Genomic DNA, 18,754 nt, shown 5'->3' on the forward strand with positions numbered 1-18,754 from the left:
GAAAATAATGATTAATAGTGTGCATCACCCTGGACGACAACATAGCTGAGACTTGTCCCTTCTACGTACTTGAACATTTCACCACGTGGTAATCAACATAAGAAAATTGTGGGCCAAAATAAGGGTTTTTTTTCTAGCCACATACTCTTCGCAGATCAATGTGCTCATAGCAGCTGGTGCCTATGCATTGCAGTACCGAAGGATTGGGCACGTAGGAGACCAGGGGTGTCAAAGCAGCTGACTTCCTATGTTATCACTGGATTCGGTACTGAGACCAGATGTGAAACTTGGTCATGCTGAGTTATGGCCCCCATGAACCTTCGGTTTCCTCCATTATGTCAGTCACAGCAGGTACAGGTAGCACTGTCCAATTATTTGCATAGAGTCACCAACTTGGTTTGAAAAGGTAAATATAGATAATGCACGATATTTTTGTTTACTATTAATAATTTTAATTAATATCCCTCTAATATATTTAAGTTAATTTATTGCTTCAAATTATTTAAATTTATTCCATTTGTTCTCAGTGACATTTAGAAACAACAAACAGTTGTTTTTTTGATGGAAGGGGAGTCAAAGACTCCTTCAGGATTGGAATGGCACCCACTTAAAACAGAGATGCAGAGACAGTCCTTTAGCTAGAAAGTGGTGAACCTGGAATTTGCTGCCATGGGCCGCTGAGGAGGGCAGAGATTGATATGTATTTAAATTTTTAAATTTAGACATACAGAACGGCAACCGGCCTGTTCAGCCCATGAGCCAGTGCCACCCAATTACATCCAATTAGGCTTTGAAGGGTGGCAGGGAAACAGAACACCTGGAAGAACGTCCAAACTCCTTACAGACAGTGCCAGATTTGAACCCAAGTTGCTGGTCGCCGACAGTGAATCATTATACTAACCATGTTGCCTCAGTTGTCGGGATAATAGTCTGAATAGTCAGGGTATCAAAGGTTATGGAGAGAAGGCAGGGGAGTGGCGCTGAGTGGGAGAATGGATCAGCTCATGGTAGAATGGCAGAGCAGACTCGATGGGCCGTATGGGCTCTTTCTGCTCCTACATCTTATGGTCTTATGGGCTTCATAAGTGATGCACACAGTTTGCAGGCTGGAGCATTGAATCCATTGCCTGCAACCCAGATATCAATCCCAGATGCACATGAAGACCACGATAGCAAACTCTAGGCCTCAATTTGACCACAAAATGAAAGTGTGGGCTTGAAATGCTGTAGGATGGAGGAATGGGGAACAAGGACCAAGCATATTTTGGTCCTACCACTGATTTTTTTTTCCAGTGGTGTTTACATTATCATAGAAATACATTGATATTCTGTAAAGGATGGGTTTGGCCTGTCAAGTTTTCAACAGATCATTCCCCCAGATTTTAAAAAATTTAGACATTCAGCATGGGAACAGGCCATTTCGGCACACGAGTCCATGCCACCCAATTTACACCCAATTAACCTACACCCCAATAAATTTCGAATGGTGAGAGGAAACCGGGGCCCCCCAGGGAAAACCCACGCAGACAGGGGGAGAACGTACAAACTCCTTACAGACAGCGCGGGATTCGAACCCTGGTCCCAAACGCTGGTGCTGTAAAGGCGTTGCACTAACCATTACACCAACCGTGCCGCCCCACACCCATTCCCTGCAAGATGTTCCACTCAGAAATTGTTCAATTCCACTTGCGAGCAATGCTTGAACCTACATCCACCATATTTTCAGGCAGGGTGTGAAAAATCATTACAGCTCATTTTCCTGGTGTACCCTTAAATCTAAACCCTTCAGCCACTAGGCACACCCTTTCTTTCTTTATGTACCCATTCCCTTCGCTTACCTTTACATCCACAGTCTGAACTAAAGTGCGCAGAAAGTGAAGCAATTAATAAACTTGTTAAAAAAAGGAAATGTACAATAAAGTTAAAATTATAGTAAATTGTTTTGATTAAAACAATTAACAAATTAAATTAATTTCTGAATAAATTAAGAAATATTTACTTGTCAAGTAAGCATTCTCAACCTGTTAAATATTAAACAATTAGTTCTTAACACACTGCTGGGTGATATTACTACAAGGTTCAACTTTAATTTTGTTAATATTGGTATCAGATATTTTAAACAAAGACCTATTTAGTATTGTCTTTCATTTGTTGCTATGGCATCATACTATTGATTTTACTTCTCGCTCAGCTAAATGATGCTTTTGTTATTGTAGCTATTGTCATTAGTGGTTCAGTGATGGTCTGGGAACAGTTCATTAGTTCAGTAATGAACATTAAACTGAATTGTAATTCCATCATTTAAAATGGATGGCTGTGGAATAGTTGAGCCAGCTGGAACCTTCGGGACAGAAAATGAGATTTGTGTTAATTAACACATGGGCTTCCATTTTACAGGCACTTAATCCATTAATGGTGAGCGATGTAGCTCGTGTCTATATAAAAAATGACAAATAATACATTTTCGGACATAACTGACATTTTAATGTTGTAGCATGATGTAAATAAGTGAAACTGAAATGAAGCACCCCATCTAAATTACCATGCTTTAGTAGTCTGAATGTCCTTTCCCTGTGTGTTGATGGCTTTTTTCCAATTAAGTATCAGTCTTCCGTTTATAAACACCTGCACAATCTGCATCTGAGAAGTACAGAACAATACTTTTTGTCCTCTCGTAATCAGTGTGTGAGATAGCTTTTTCAAATGTTTTTTTAAAAACTAGAATTATTTATACTTGCATACTGTGGATGCAAGTATACTGTGGATCACAGTTCGGCGGGCAGCAACCTCCTTTGAAGAAGACCGCAGAGCCCACCTCACTGACAAAAAACGAAGGAGGAAAAACCCAACACCCAACCCCAACCAACCAATTTTCCCTTGCAACCACTGCAACTGTGCCTGCCTGTCCCGCATCGGACTTGCCAGTCACCAACGAGCCTGCAGCAGACGTGGACATTACCCCTCCATAAATCTTCGTCCGCAAAGCCAAGCCAAAGAGAAAGAGACTGTGGATGCTTACTCTCCCACTCCAAATTCGTCTAGATGAGATGTCCCGAACCCAGTTTGAGTAGGAGGGATAGCACCTTTCCATCTCATTGATATTGATCGTCCAGCAATAAGGGAAATGAAAGAAACTACATGGGATTGAGACCCAGTTAATTTCAAATCAATTACCTTAGTTGATCCAAAAAGACCATCAAAGGATTAGGTATAAGGTTTGCATTAAGAACTAAAGAGAAGGTACAAAAGATAGAAGATCATATTCCAAGTCATCCTGAGTTTCTCGAGCAGACAACGTTGCTGCAGATATGGTCACCTGGAACCATGATCCACCAGCTCCCATATAATGCAATTGCAGCACATGACCTGACCCTGCATTGTATTTAATGCCTTATTTAATTGCTAAGTTTGCAATGAATTTGTTTAATCTCATGTACCAGCCACTAGACAATTAGGACGTTTGAGTGGTTTAAAGAGGAAGAAGGGGTTTGGAAGAATGAGAGGACATCTCATTGAAATGTACAAAGTTCTTGAAGGACTGTGCAGAGTTAATATTGGAGCTGATGTTACCCTTGCCTGGGGTAATACCAGGACAAAGATGAGTAGGCATTTCTCCATTCAGAGTGCAAAAGTTATTTAGAATTGACTACCCAAGAGGGCTGTGGCGACTCGGTCAATGAAAGCATTAAAAACTCGAAATTCAAGCAACAGGGAGCCTCAGACACCCAAAAATATCGCAGAAAATAAAAAGGTCTGAAGTTTAAAATTGGTGCACCTCATCTTTTGGTCACCAATCAAGCAACATGCAATCTCAAGCAAATGTAAAATTCATTTATCCAGCACTTAGCAATCCCCATAGGTGCCGGATACCAGGGTTTTTTTTTTGTATCAATCCCATATTCACATTATCTAGGCATAGAGAGAAAAGCTGGACACCTCCTCTTATGGCCTGCCAATCCAAATGCCATTGTTATCAGATTACAGGTTTATTGTCAGAGTACATACATGACATCACATTCAACCCTGAAATTCTTTTTCATGAGGGCCAGGCAGAATTACCACTTTTGGGTAGCACACAGCATATACATGTAAGCAAATAAAGAACTGTAAACAGATAACAAATGTAAACAAACTGACTGTACAATTCCGAGAGAATTTATTAAAAATCAATAAAGTACACAAGTAAGAGTCCTTAAATGAGTCCCTGATTGAGTTTGTCATTGAGGAGTCTGATGGTGGAGGGGTAGCAGCTGTTCCTGAACCTGGTGGTGTGGGTCTTGTAACACCGATACCTCTTTCCTGAAGGAGGCAATGAGAACAGAACGTGTGCTAGGTGGTGAGGATCCTTGATGATTGCCGCTGCTCTCCGACGGCAGTGTCATCCTTCATTCAGTCTTGATGAAGGTTCTGACCCAAAATTTCATTTTGTCGTGTCCCCCCTCCCCCCCACACCACCAATGGTGCTCAACCCACCGAGTTCCAGAATCTGCAGTCTCTCGTGTGACCCCTGTCACTTTTTCCCTTGTGCTCTCTGTCCTAACCTCCTTCTGTACCCTATTCACATGCTATAATTTTTTTTTACCAGAAATTCATCATCTCTTCTGAAAATTAATTTCCAGTTAAACAATATTTATTCCTCATACAATCTATTTATCATTCTCCCTTCTCAATTTTTTTCTACCTCCCTGAAGGCACTAGGCTGCACTGAGTTATAATTACATTGGTCTGAGCCAACTCACAGTCTTTTATGTGCCAGCAATTATTTTGCTTGCAGGGATTTCATTCTTTGGATATTTTTTCCATCCAGAGGTAAATTATATCCCAAGCTCTTGGTTGCGTTTGTGCCTGGCATTTCAATATGACAGTGGAAGTGGTACAGAGCTTGTTTTTGCCACACGGGAACTTAGATTCCTTAGCTTTCACTTGCTGCAAAGATGAAGTAGAAATTGGTGCAAGAAATATGTTGCTTTATCGATTAGTGTAACACTCAACTTACTGGAGGGGAATGAGATAGACAGTCAAGGAACTGCTAGAACAATGGTTAAACCTATTCCAAAGGTAATCCAGACCTTATCTTATTTGTTTGTCCTCTCTTCTGCTTCTTTTGTAACCAGGTTGTATACTTTACTGCACTTTTCCCTTATTTGGTACTGTTCGCCCTGCTGATTAACAATACACAACTTCCAGGAGCCCCAAATGGAATCAATTACTTTGTTAATCCAAGCTGGGAGAAACTTCAGGACGTCCAGGTGAGCATTCAAAGATTTCTGAATGGGACGGCACGGTTGCCTTAGTCTTTACGTCTTTACGGCACAACGTCTTTACAGCACCAGCGATCAGGACTGGGGTTCGAATCCCGCACTGTCTGTAAGGAGTTTGTACCTTGTCTGTGTGGGTTTTCCCCAGGGGATCCGGTTTCCTCCCACCTATTGTTCAAACGTTCCAGGAGTGTAGGTTAATTGGGTGTAAATTGGGTAGTACAGACTCATGGGCCAAAATGGCCTGTTACTGTCCTGTATGTCAAATTTTTTTAAATTTAAAGTAAGACTTTGGCACAGTTAAATCTTGGTTTGCATTTAAACACTTAAACAAAAAAAACCATTCCTGACAGTATGTGGACACTGTAAGGTAAAACATCATGAGATGGGAATGTGTAGGGAGTTACCCTGTACAGGGCAGTAACAAGAAGGGGAGGTGTCCTTGTACTCCTGTTAGGTAAAACATCATGAGATGGGACCGGAGAAGGAGTCACCCAGTACTAAGGAGTAACAGAATGCATCCTTGTACTTACAAGATAAGAGAGACATTGATGGATTGAGAGGCAGGAAGCTAGCAGGGAAAGGATAGCAACAGTTTTAGTCATTGGACAAGTAATGATATGATGATGTTCTAAACATGTATCCAAGGGTATAAAAAAATCACCATTTTGCTGATAACGGCAGAATGCATTCTCCGACTAACTTTGTTAGTCGCAAGTGTTACAATCCGGTAATAAAGAACAAAGAACCCTGATTTCGACTCAGTCTGGTGTTTGTCTCACTCATTCATGAACAATGCAGACCTAACAACACACCGACTAGAGGAGAGGCCATACTGAATCTGAGTGGTGAACCTGGACAGGTGACAGACCTCTCAAGGGGGAGCATTTCAGTAACAGTGACCCTAACTCCCACACCATTAGCATAGCTATGGGCAAGAATAGGTGTAGATAAAATAGTAAAGTGTTCAATTGGGGAAGGGCTAATTACGAAGGGATTTGGCAGGAACTGGGGAGAGTAAACTGGAATGTTCCTGGGGAAAAGCACCAAAGTAATGTGGAGGAAGTTTAGGGAACACTTGTGCAGGGTTCTGGACAGGTTTGTCCCATTGAAACAGGAAAAAGATGGTAGGATAAGAAAACCATGGTTGTCAAAAGAGGTAAGATGGCTAATTAAGAGGAAAAAGGAAGCTTACACTAGATTTAGGAAGCAGAACTCAGGAAAAGCTCATGAGAATTAAATGGTAACTTGGAAGGACAGAAGATCTAGAAGGGGACACAAGAAGGCTTTGGCAAGTAGGATTTGGAAAAAACATTAATTATTCTATGCATATGTCAAGAACAGAAGAATTACTAAAGTGAAGGCAGGGCCACTTAAGGATAAAGGAGGGAACATGTGCCTGGACTCAGAGGAAGTAAGGGAGGTTCTAAATCTACAGTGTATAGCAGAGAGAAAAAGAGGCCTTAGTCAATGTGAGGTCAGTATACCACAGACTCTTGTGCTGGATTATGTTGTGGTAAAAAAATAAATGCTGGGTTTCTTTAAAAAATTCTGATTGATGAATCCCTGGGACCGGTCAAGATGAACCCCAAGTTACTTTCGGAAGTGAGGAAAGACATTGCGAGGGGCAATAAAGACAGAAAGTGGTGGCAATCCTCTGTCCGCAGAGGAGGTATGGGAGGATTGGAGAATAGTAAATGTTGTCTCATTGTTGGTATTGTGGAGAATCCTGGGAATTATAGACCAGTGACTCTTATGTCACTGGTGGGCAAACCGTTGGAGAGGATTCTTTGGGACAGGATTTACACCCATTTAGAGAAGCATAGTCTTCTCAGTGATAGTTAACATTGTTTTATGAGGGGCAGGTCATGCCTAACTGAGTTTTTTTCAAGATGTGCCAAAAGAAATTGATGAAATTATCTGCAATAGATGTAGGTACATGGATTTGACAAAGCTCCCCATTGTAAACTCATTCAGAAAATCATAAGGCATGACATGGAATCTTGGCTGCGTGATTCCAGTATTGGCTTTCCTGCAGAAAGCAGAAGGTAGTGGAAGATGGAACATATTCTGCCTGAAGGTCAGTGACTAGTGGAGTTCCGCAGGGATCTGTTCTGAGATCCCAGCTCTTTGTGATTTTTATAAATGACCTGGATGAAGAAATGGAGGGATGGATCAGTAAGTTTGCACATGACACAAAGGTTGGAGATGTGTGAATTGTCGAATGCCTAAGTTACAACAGGATATAGACAGTTGGACGTAAGAGTGGCAAATGGAGTTCAATCCAGATAAGTGTGAAGTGATGCATTTAGGAAGGTCTAACTTGAAGGTGAAGTGCATGGTAAATGGCAGAATTCTTAACCTTGTGGAGAAAAGAGGGACCTTGATCCACAGATCTTCAAGGTTGCTGTATAGGTTGAGAGGGTATTTAAGGAGCCTTCATTAGTCAGGGGATTGAGTCAGTGATGTGGCAGCTGCATAAAACCATGGATAAACCACACTTGACATATTGTGTTCAGTTCTGGCCACGTCAGTTTGGAAAGTATGTGGAAACTTTGGAGAGGGTGCAGAGGAGATTTACCAGGATGTTGCCTGGATTGGAGAACATGTCTTATGAGCTCTTTGGAGCTCTTTGGAGTGAAGAAGGATGATAAATGGCGTAATAGAGGTCTACAAGATTATGAGAGGCATAGGTAGGGTGGACATCCAACTCCTTTCTCCTGGGACCAGCAGCAATTACATCTGATTAAGGTGAAAGAAGGAATGTTGAAATTGTGCACAACGGAGTCCTGTTTGCTCTCAGTCTAATAGAGTTCTGTTCCTCAGATTTCTTGACATCTTTCTCTGTCATTCAAGTCCCTTTGTTGTAAGTTAGCTCTGTTTAGAATGCAGATAGTGTTAAAAGCACCTCTCATCGAAAAGAAAACAGCATGAGAAATTTCTGTCCTGTTGTGTTCGTTAGTGATTGTGCACTTTAGCTCTGTGTGGAAAATAATAGAAGTGAAGTTTCCAGCAACTCTAAATGCTTTTACACACTTTTTTCACTTTTTCAATGTTTTTATTAAGATTGAAATTCCACATTGGAAAAATACAGAGTACATAACGATATATGTTAAAAGTCGAAAAGATACATTCTTCTTTGGCTTGGCTTCGCGGACGAAGATTTATGGAGGGGGTTAAAAGTCCACGTCAGCTGCAGGCTCGTTTGTGGCTGACAAGTCCGATGCGGGACAGGCAGACACGGTTGCAGCGGTTGCAGGGGAAAATTGGTTGGTTGGGGTTGGGTGTTGGGTTTTTCCTCCTTTGCCTTTTGTCAGTGAGGTGGGCTCTGCGGTCTTCTTCAAAGGAGGTTGCTGCCCGCCAAACTGTGAGGCGCCAAGATGCACGGTTTGAGGCGTTATCAGCCCACTGGCGGTGGTCAATATGGCAGGCACCAAGAGATTTCTTTAGGCAGTCCTTGTACCTTTTCTTTGGTGCACCTCTGTCACGGTGGCCAGTGGAGAGCTCGCCATATAACACGATCTTGGGAAGGCGATGGTCCTCCATTCTGGAGACGTGACCCATCCAGCGCAGCTGGATCTTCAGCAGCGTGGACTCGATGCTGTCAACCTCTGCCATCTCGAGTACTTCGACGTTAGGGATGTAAGCGCTCCAATGGATGTTGAGGATGGAGCGGAGACAACGCTGGTGGAAGCGTTCTAGGAGCCGTAGGTGGTGCCGGTAGAGGGCCCATGATTCGGAGCCGAACAGGAGTGTGGGTATGACAACGGCTCTGTATACGCTTATCTTTGTGAGGTTTTTCAGTTGGTTGTTTTTCCAGACTCTTTTGTGTAGTCTTCCAAAGGCGCTATTTGCCTTGGCGAGTCTGTTGTCTATCTCATTGTCGATCCTTGCATCTGATGAAATGGTGCAGCCGAGATAGGTAAACTGGTTGACCGTTTTGAGTTTTGTGTGCCCGATGGAGATGTGGGGGGGCTGGTAGTCATGGTGGGGAGCTGGCTGATGGAGTACCAAAGTACCCCACATTTTAATCAAACAAATTATATTTTATTATCCAAAAAAAAAATCTAAACCCACTACCAAAAAAAGAAGCTGCTTGGCAAAACAAAAGAAAGACAGAATTTTTATCGGAGTGATAAATTACCCAGCACATTTCTACCTTCATATCAAATCAGAGATTATGAAACAAATTCGGAAAGGGTCCCCACAGTGTTTGAAAATTTAAATTCAAATCGGAAATTGAGCATCTAATCTTCTCTAAGTTTAAACATGACATGATATCACATAGCCATTTAGCATCCCATCTTTACTGTGCAATTTATCTTTTTGGCAGTTTATTATTCATTCGCCGAGTCCAAGGGGAATGTTTAGCACAACACTGTGGTCGAAGGGGCTTAAACTGTGCTGTTATGTTCTCCTTTATACTTTCAATGTCATTTGTGCTGGTATTTAAGGTCAGGGGGTAAAAGATCTCTAGCAAGAGCCTGATTACTTATTTGGGTTATTGAGTTGTGATACTCTTAAAATTGATCTACAGGAATATCTAAGCTAAACATGAAGAGATTGAGCTGGGTATTGGACTGCAACCAAGAGTACAACCAGGAGAAATATTTGGCAAAGGTGTTGGATAGGAAACTCAAACTCCATTTTTTTTCCCCAAGTTTCTGTCTGTTTTTATTTCAGACTTCCAGCGTGCACCTTTGCAATGTTTAACAAAAAAAAAATTAGATGGGTTTAGAGCAGTGGTTTTCAAACTTTTACGTGCCACTCGCATACCACCTAAAGTATCCCCTATGCCATCGCTGCTCTGTGATTAGTAAGGGATTACTTAAGGTGGTATGTGAGTGGCACGAAAAAGTTTGAAAACCACTGTTTTAACTGTACCTAATGGATTTGTTATGTGCATGGTTTCATAACTCCAAAGGAAATTGGCCAATGACAATTTTTCTCATGCAAAATATTTCAGTAACATTTGGGTCTAGTGGTTCTCAACCTTCCCTTCCCACTCAAAGACCACCTCAAGCAAACCCTTACTAATCACAGAGCACCGATGGCATAGGGACCACTGAAAGTGATATGTGAGTGGAAAGAAAAAGTTTGAAAACCACTGGTTTAGAGGGATATGGCTAATCACAGACAGGGATACCAGTATGGGTGGGAGATTTTGATTGGTGTGGCCTAGATGGACTGAATGGCATGTTTCTACACTATGACCATGTTAGATTTTCATTTTGTTTTATTTAAATTAGAACTCTGGACTTTCCTGGCTGGGTGGGAAGTAATCTGAGGAGGAGGAGATGGAGAGGAAGAGATCTCCTTTTCATAGATTTGTGCAATAACTTTGCAATTGCAGTTGGTTTAGTGTAATTAGCCCTGGATAACTTGCAATGATAAGGTACCAGTACTACGAGGAAGCTTGTCTTCGTTATCCCACCCAGAAGATTGGAGCAGCTTTGCCCAATACTCTCTGCATTTCAGCTACTTCTCTTTGTTCTGGTTCTTCACTTAAAGTCTTTGTTTCTTTTTTCCTCCCAGGTCTGGATTAATGCTGCTGTTCAAGTCTTCAATTCCCTGGGCATTGGCTTTGGTTCACTGATTGCTATGGCGAGTTACAACAAGTTCAACAACAAAATCCTTGAGTATTTTACACTTTCCTTGTCTTTATAATTGTCCTGGGCTTCAGCATCTGAAATCAACATAACTCAGCCAAGGAAGCTGATCCTAAGTCCTATTCAAAAATAAAACAGAAAGTTATGGAAATATTCAGGTTGCTTCTATGGAGATGAAGGAAGACAATGGTAACATACAAGGTTAAAGGCCTTCCGTCAGAATGGGGTCTGAGGATCGGTCAATAACCAGAACCTTCAACAGTTTCTCCATGGATGCTGCCTGACCTATCTCCAGCATTTCCCATGCTATTCCAGATTTCCGTCATCTGTAGTATTACAGTAACGAAATCCTTTTTTTCCACTCTTCTTTCCAAAGAATTTTATGTTTAGTGAGCTAATAAATCTAGCAGTGGATGAAGAGGTCTGAATTGTCTTTAGGATTCTCCCATGTCTTGACACCACTGAGCCTCTAAGTTCTTGATGAAATGGAAAATACCAAGAGTAGGCAAATGCAAACTATTACTGAAAATCAAGAAAACCATTCATGTTCCACACAAAGAGTTGCGGCAATAAACATGCAAGGTAAAGTTTGGAAACTGGCCAAGACTCAGGTGAACGGCAGTAACAAAAGATCACTCATTAGAACTCAAGAGCAGGAGCAGTGACTAAGCCGGTTTCTGCTGACCTTCACATTCCTGGCCTACACCATAATGGGATGTCACGGTTACCACACTGCTGTTATAGTGGCAGTGAGCTAGGTTCGAATCCAACACTGTCTGTAAGGAGTTTGTACCTTCGCCCCATTTCTGCATGTGTTTTCTCCATTCAAAACAGAGCAGGGGTGTAGGTCAATTGGGTAGCATGGGTTTGTGGGCCAGAAGGGCCCATCACTGTGCTGTATGTCTAAATTTAGAAATTAAAAATAACCTATACTGTCTGTTATTATCACTCTGGACTTACTCCTTGTCTGGCCCTTAACAGCTCTCTGGAGGAGAAAACTTTATTTCACAACTCTCCCTGAAAAAGAATTCTTCTCAGTTCAGTCCAGAGACTATGGCTTCATGATTTAGATGGTCCATGTACAACTAGTAACTGCTCAACAACCACATTGTCAATCATTCTCATGGTATTCCATACATCTTAAGACTTAAACTCTTGTGGTATATTTAAAGGATGGCTCTGGTTCGAAAGGCTGCTATCTTACAAGTTCAGAACCATGTGATCAATTATTCTCTATGGAGGCTTGCTTCCCCAATCTGGAGAGATTCTTAGAATAATTAAGTTTGGCTGAGCCCCTAATTTGAATCTATCAGTTCCTCACCAACAAATGTTATTTGAGGAACCCAAAGATTTCACCATTCGACCTGCTAAGCCTAAACTATTTGCTCCACTTCTCCGTCAGGAAGAAACCACAACCCAGGAATCAATCTCATGAATCTTTCTTCTTCTCTCTGTTTTTCTAAAGGAAAGATGGCCAGAAATATACACAGTGTTCCAGGTGGCTCTCACCAGAATAGCAACACAGCAATGTTGCATTGGGTGTTCGCTACTCAATAAACATATCCTGAGCAATGGACACTCCAGAAGCAATTGGTATTCACTAAGCAATGAATGTTCTCTGAGGATTGGATGTTCTCTGAGGAATTGAGTTTTCTCTGAGGAATAAACATCCTCCGAGCAAAGGACACCGTTATTCCTATTCCCTGAGTGATGGTTGTTCGTTGATCAATGGATGTATGAGAAATCGTAACTCTCTGAACAATGGTCATTCTCCGAGGAGCAGATGCTTCCTATTCAGTATACGCACTCTGAGCCAGGATCATTCCTCAAGCAACTGACACTCCCTAAGTAATGAACGTTCTCCGAGCAATGGAAGTTCTTCATGCAATAGACAGACCCAGACGGTAGACATTCCTTTGACATAGTTCCCCTAAGTTATAATTGAATCGCAGAGCTAATTATAAAATGAATTATAAATACTTTGGTTTAATAATCTCAAATACTTAGTTAATTTGTAAATATATTGCTCAAGGCTACACATGTAGCATGTGGTGATTATGTTTCAATTTTCTTGCAGTGATACATTAGCCATCTCACTGATGAATACAGCCACAAGTATAATTTCTGGATTTGTCATCTTCTCTGGTTTTGGATACATGTCCCAGTTGATTAATGTGCCTATCGATGAAATTGCAGTGGATGGTGAGTGAAAACAAAGATGCAATGAGAGGCTGAATCCGTTAATGAGCTACGAATTGGACTGACAGGGCAAATTCACTGCACATCAAAGACTTCCATTGCCAATAATTTCAGCAATAATAATGGAGCACGAGGCATGGATGTAGTTCAGAGAGTCAATCTTTCAGTGCAACTGGGGGAAACTATGGACAAACTTTCTTGACACATTCAATGAACCACGACGATGGAGTTCAAATGCTACTCCTTATGGATGTGAGTTCAACCAAGACAATGGCACAAATAATCTCTGCACCTCTGGGTGAGAGAGAGGGAAAGCTGACACTCCCTAAGTGATGAAGTTCCCCCAGTAATGAATGTTCTCCAAGTAATGGAAGTTCTTTATGCAATAGACAGACCCAGAGGGTAGACATTCCTTTGACATAGTTCCCCAAGTTATAATTGAATTACACCTCCCCAGCAAGAACTCCTGTTATGTGCTTGTTGGATAGAAGAGATATGACCTTTGATGTCCTAAGCCCAGAGATGAATAGTTTACCAACACTCAGGTCAGTGGAATACAGCCTCTTTTAGTGTATGAATCGTACTGATCGCAGAACCAACACCCACTCCATTGTCACCACAAAATCCTAGAACTGTGTAAAAATCCATTAAAAATCAATTAAAAGTAGAAATTTCAAGCGCTACATCATGAGTTAAAATAGGGTCTGTGCGTATCTAGTGAGGAGATGTATGCCGAGTTCACAGCTGACTCAGGTACTGCCGAACCAAGGCCACCCGTAAATTGGAGGAGCAACACCTGATATTCCGTCTGACTACTTTGCATCCGGATGGCATTAACATGAACTTCTCTTGTTGCTGTCAGCCCACTCCCCATTCTTTCTCTCTTCCCTATCCTTTGGTCTCCACTCCCTTCCCTCTCCATTCACAAAGCCATCCCCCCCCCCCACCCCCCGTTTGCTGGTGTGCCCTCCATCCCTCATCCACCTATTACCATCTGCCCATGGGGCTGTGCTCCTCTCCCTGCCCCTCAGGTGCCTGTCTACTTTTTGCTCATTCCTTGATGAAGGGCACAGGTCAAAATGTTGGGTATGTATCTTTATCTTTGCTCCATAAAGTATGCCGTTTGACCTGCTGCGTTTCTCCAGGATCATGCTTTTACTTTATCACAGCTGCTGCATCCCTTGCCAGACAGACACGAGGATGCCAGTCAAATGCAGGGGGAGCTCATCCCATGGCAGCCACTGTACGGCTGCAGGAAAGGTGACCAAATAGGAGAGGAAAACATGACAGGGGCAGTGGGGAGAAGTGATAGAGGACTCCCCAGACTCTCCACACACAATGAACTACCTGATCGACTCTGGAGCCATGGGTAACCCAGAACCAGTTGATCAAGGAGCAAGTGATCATACTATTCTTCATTTATGATAAATCAGCCACCCTGGAAACTCTTCCATGGAGGTTTGACATATTACAGGCTATTGTCTCAATGGGCTTAAGGAAGGTCAATCCATGAGTAGCAGAAAGGATCACTGGGTTCTCCCTCATCTCCCCCCACCACCTCCCCCCCCCCCCATCGATGTGATTGTGCAAGAAAGTGTGCAAAATCATTGAGGATTCCTACTACCTGTACACAGAATCTTTCATCTACTTTCATCAGGAAAGAGATACAGGAGTATCAGAACTGGCTCTAACAGGCTGGAGAACAACATCTTCCCATGGGCAGTGAGAATGCTCAACTGATCAAAGGATCTGCTCACACTAATTATCCGAGATACTAATATTCACTAAACAAAATTTATTTATTTACTTGTTTGTTTATATGTATATTTATCCTGCGTATTTATTGTTTGTCTGTATATGTGTTAAGTCCAGTTGTATGCCTGCATGTTTTGCACCAAGGTCCACTTGGCTGATAATAAATTTGATTCACGTGGAGTGTGCGACCTACCTCAAAGGCTAGGTTCAAATGTGCAGGCCCAAGTATATTGCACGGTCAGAACTAATGAGCTGCCCTGTATATTACATGGGCTCAGGGCAGCGAATGTTACATCTCTTCCATCCAGCAGCCACATGTCTCACTGACTAGTCCTTGAGGGGCCGTGAGCAGTAGCAGGAATCTTGGCTCAAATTTCCCTCTCACCCAGAGGTGCAAAGATTATTTGTGTCCTTGTCTTGGTAGAGCTCAGATCAAGAAAGGGAAGCATTCAAACTCTATCCTTTTGGCTCAATTAATATGTCAGGAATATTTAGCAGGAGTTTCCCCTTGTTACACGGAAGGATTAACTGTCTGAACTACATCTGTGCACTGCGCTCCATTCACATATAAAGTCGAGCGATATCCAACAAGAAATCAATGCTTTCACTGGGAATGGAGTGGGGAAGGGGTGGAAAGAAAATCAATTAGAAGCATTTTTGCAATGAGGAACACCACTTTCCTGAGATGCACAACATTTTTATTTCTTGGGCTGAACATTTTATCATTTATTAACTCTGCAGTTGGTTACTTTTGAAATGATGTTCTTTCTTTCAGGCCCAGGATTAGTGTTTGTGATTTATCCAGAAGCCATTGTTACAATGCCAGTTTCTCCACTCTGGGCGGTGCTATTTTTTATTATGCTGGTGTTCTTGGGGCTTGACAGTCAGGTGAGTCACTGTTAAATGGAGGCGTCTTCATTCAGTCATGGTGGGACAGCGGAAAGGAAATACCTTCTTCATCCAGTTGTACTTCAGATGAGCAGGAGCTAACAGCTAAAATTAGACTGCATTGTCAACTCCGTTCTGAATCAGTCAAAACACCTGTAGAAAACCTACTTACAGATACCAGCAACTCTAGAATGAAACCTTCACCTTTAACTTATTAAAGTTAGCGCAACGCCTTTATAGCACCAGCGATCGGGACCAGGGTTCAAATCCCGCTCTGCCTAGACAGAGTTAGATATGACAAGAATGTTTCCCATGGTAAGGGATTCTAGGACAAGGGGGCCCAACTTCAGGATAAAATAGCTTCAATTTAAAACAGAGATGCGGAAAAATTTCTTTAGTCATAGGGTTGGGAGTCTATGGAACATTGCCACTGGTGGCTGTGGAAGCAAGGTCATTGGGTTTAATTAAGGCATAGATTGACAGGTATTTGATACCAGGACATCAAGAGTTATGGGGAGAAAGCTGTGGAGTGGGGATGAGAGGGAGGACGAATCAGCTGGTGATTAGAATGGTGGAGCAGACTCAATGGGCCAATAGGCCAACCTCTGCTCTGATATCTTGTGAATTGTCCCTTTTCGGTCCTCGTAAAATCTTGCCAGGTCAACCGTTAAGATTCAAAGGAAATGTCTGTTTAATTACTAAATCAAGCCAATCTTGGCTTTGCATCTAGAACACATTACTTTTTCTAAAAATGTAACATTACTATTTTTTGAATGATGCACTTCCACCTTGCACAAATTTCGATGTTCCTTACTAGACAGACAAACAGGCTTAGGAACGCTGATCATTCTAGGCCAATGGTTATGAAACTTTTTCTTTCCATTCACATGCCACCTTAAGTAATCCCTATACCATCGTTGCTCTGTAATTAGTAAGCGATTGCTTAAAGTGGGATGTGAGTGGGAAGGAAAGGTTAAGAATTACTGCTCTAGATCCAATTGTTACTGAAATATTTTGCTTGAGAAAAATGGTCCATTTCCTTTGGAGTGATGAAACCATGCACATAACGAGTCCATTAGGGACGATTAAAACAGTGGTTTTCAAACTTTTTCTTTCCACCCACATCCCACCTAAAGCAATCCCTTACCAATCACAGAGCACCTAAGGTGGGATGTGAGCGGAAAGAAAAAGTTTAAAAATCACTGATAGGGACACAAATAAATAAATAAATAAATATTGCTTCATGAGCACGAAAGTTTTGGGTGGTTCGTTTCAGCATTCTCATTGCCTGTGGGAAAAAACTATTTCTCTTTTTTTTGCTTTTGGGACATTATGGCACATGTGAACTTTAGAGAATCTTGTTGAAGGGCTCAAGCCTGAAACATTGGTTGTGTGCCTTTATCTTTGCAATATAATGTACAGTTTGGCATGCTGAGTTTCTCCAGCATTGTGTTTTTACTTCAACTGCAGGGTCTAAGACTTTTGTGGTTTACCCCGTGAACTTTAGCTAATTTAATAAATCTTCCATGAAACACTTGGCAACCAAGTTCCACAGCGCCACTGGTATGGTGCAGACATTAAGGTTGACCAATGTCCTGTAGTAAACCATTGTTATACTGTGATTGGCCGCTGCTGGTTCGACATGCTTCCCAAGACTGATCCTACCCATTACCCCTTGGCATGTTCCCCATTCACCCTGCCATGATCAGTCGATGAGGTTGGTTGCTGCTCCAGTCTATAGTCAATAAAAGCCTGTTGGCTTCACAACCTCAGGCTTTTGGGGAAATTGATGGTGCATCATATGCAATGAGGTTCATTTATTCCTGCTCTTGGACATGTCCTGGTAAACTGCTCCATGTGGAATAAATGCTGACCTTGTTAGTGAAGCAAACTGGTAACAATAATGGGGTTTTAAAGCAAGATGTAAATCACAAAAATCTGCAGACACCGTGATTGAGGTAAAAATACAAAATGGTGGAGAAACTCAGCAGGTCAAACAGTGTCCTTTATGTAGCAAAGGTAAAAATACAGAACCAACATTTTGGGCTTGAGCCCTTCATCAAGGTATGGAAGAATGTCAGCAGGTGTCCAAACAGAAGGATGGGGGATGGAGGGGGGGGCAAAGGCAGGAAATAATAATAGGTGAAGGGAGGGGACAGCAGTGATCATGGGGAGGAGGGATGGCCACTTGTGTGGAGGGGGAAGGGAAGGGGAGAACTGGAAAAACTGGAAAGGGGGAAGGGGGAAAAAAGGTGAGCATTAGCAGAAAGCAGAGAAATCGATGTTTAATGCCATCTGGCTGGAGAGCGTCCAGACAGAAAATAAGGGATTGTTCCTCCAATCTGCAGGAGGCCTGGGTGAGGTAGTAGATAAGGCCATGGAAAGACACGTGAGTGTGGGAGAGTGTCTCAGAATTGAAATGGTTGGCTACTGGGAGGTCTCTGTTGTAGTGGAGGGAGCGGAGGTGCTCAGTGAAGTGATCTCCTAATTTGCGACCGGTCTTTCCAAAGCAAGCTACGGTACATATTTTCCTCAAGACGCCAAGGGACAGATTCAAATCTATTCATAAAATGATGTGTTTCTTCTCTTTATATCCTGAAGTTCGCCATGGTTGAGGTGATGGTGACAAGTCTGATGGATTCCCAAAACGAGGGGTTGCTAAAACACCTGAGGAAGGAAGTTGTGGTTCTGGCTGTCTGCTTCGTAGCCTTCCTATTAGGGATTCCAAATGTGACCCAGGTAACTAGCTTCTTGTCAGCTGCCAGTCAAATTCATTCATGAATTTTAATCTCCACCGTGTCAGAGGAGCTTAGATGGATCAAGCCATCGGGTAAACATAGTCACTTTTATGCATTTGCCTGAGCATTTGTCATTTTGACTGAAAGGTAGGGGTAGTTTTTCTTCCATGTTTATTTTTGGGGAGTTTGTCTGAATCTGCTTGGCTGGGGAAATCACACCCCCAGTACTCCTTAAATGGTTTAATAAAACCTAACCAATAAAATCTAGAACAGTACAGCATAGGATCAGGCCCTTCAGCCCAACAAT

General features: G+C 42.2%; 1 protein-coding gene across 2 annotated transcripts in view; it reads left to right on the top strand.

Annotated features, from left to right (window-relative positions):
* Window positions 1–18,754, top strand: part of LOC138750025 (sodium- and chloride-dependent GABA transporter 1) — a 148,763-nt gene that overhangs the window by 84,467 nt on the left and 45,542 nt on the right. For both annotated transcript variants that reach the window (XM_069912183.1, XM_069912182.1), the window contains exons 5-9: window positions 5,115–5,249; window positions 10,794–10,897; window positions 12,945–13,069; window positions 15,597–15,709; window positions 18,311–18,448. In XM_069912183.1, coding sequence (XP_069768284.1) covers window positions 5,115–5,249; window positions 10,794–10,897; window positions 12,945–13,069; window positions 15,597–15,709; window positions 18,311–18,448 — 615 coding nt within the window. The remainder of the gene's footprint in view (window positions 1–5,114; window positions 5,250–10,793; window positions 10,898–12,944; window positions 13,070–15,596; window positions 15,710–18,310; window positions 18,449–18,754) is intronic.

The sequence above is a fragment of the Narcine bancroftii genome, chromosome 14 (assembly GCF_036971445.1).
Source record: "Narcine bancroftii isolate sNarBan1 chromosome 14, sNarBan1.hap1, whole genome shotgun sequence".
Lineage (NCBI taxonomy): Eukaryota > Metazoa > Chordata > Chondrichthyes > Torpediniformes > Narcinidae > Narcine > Narcine bancroftii.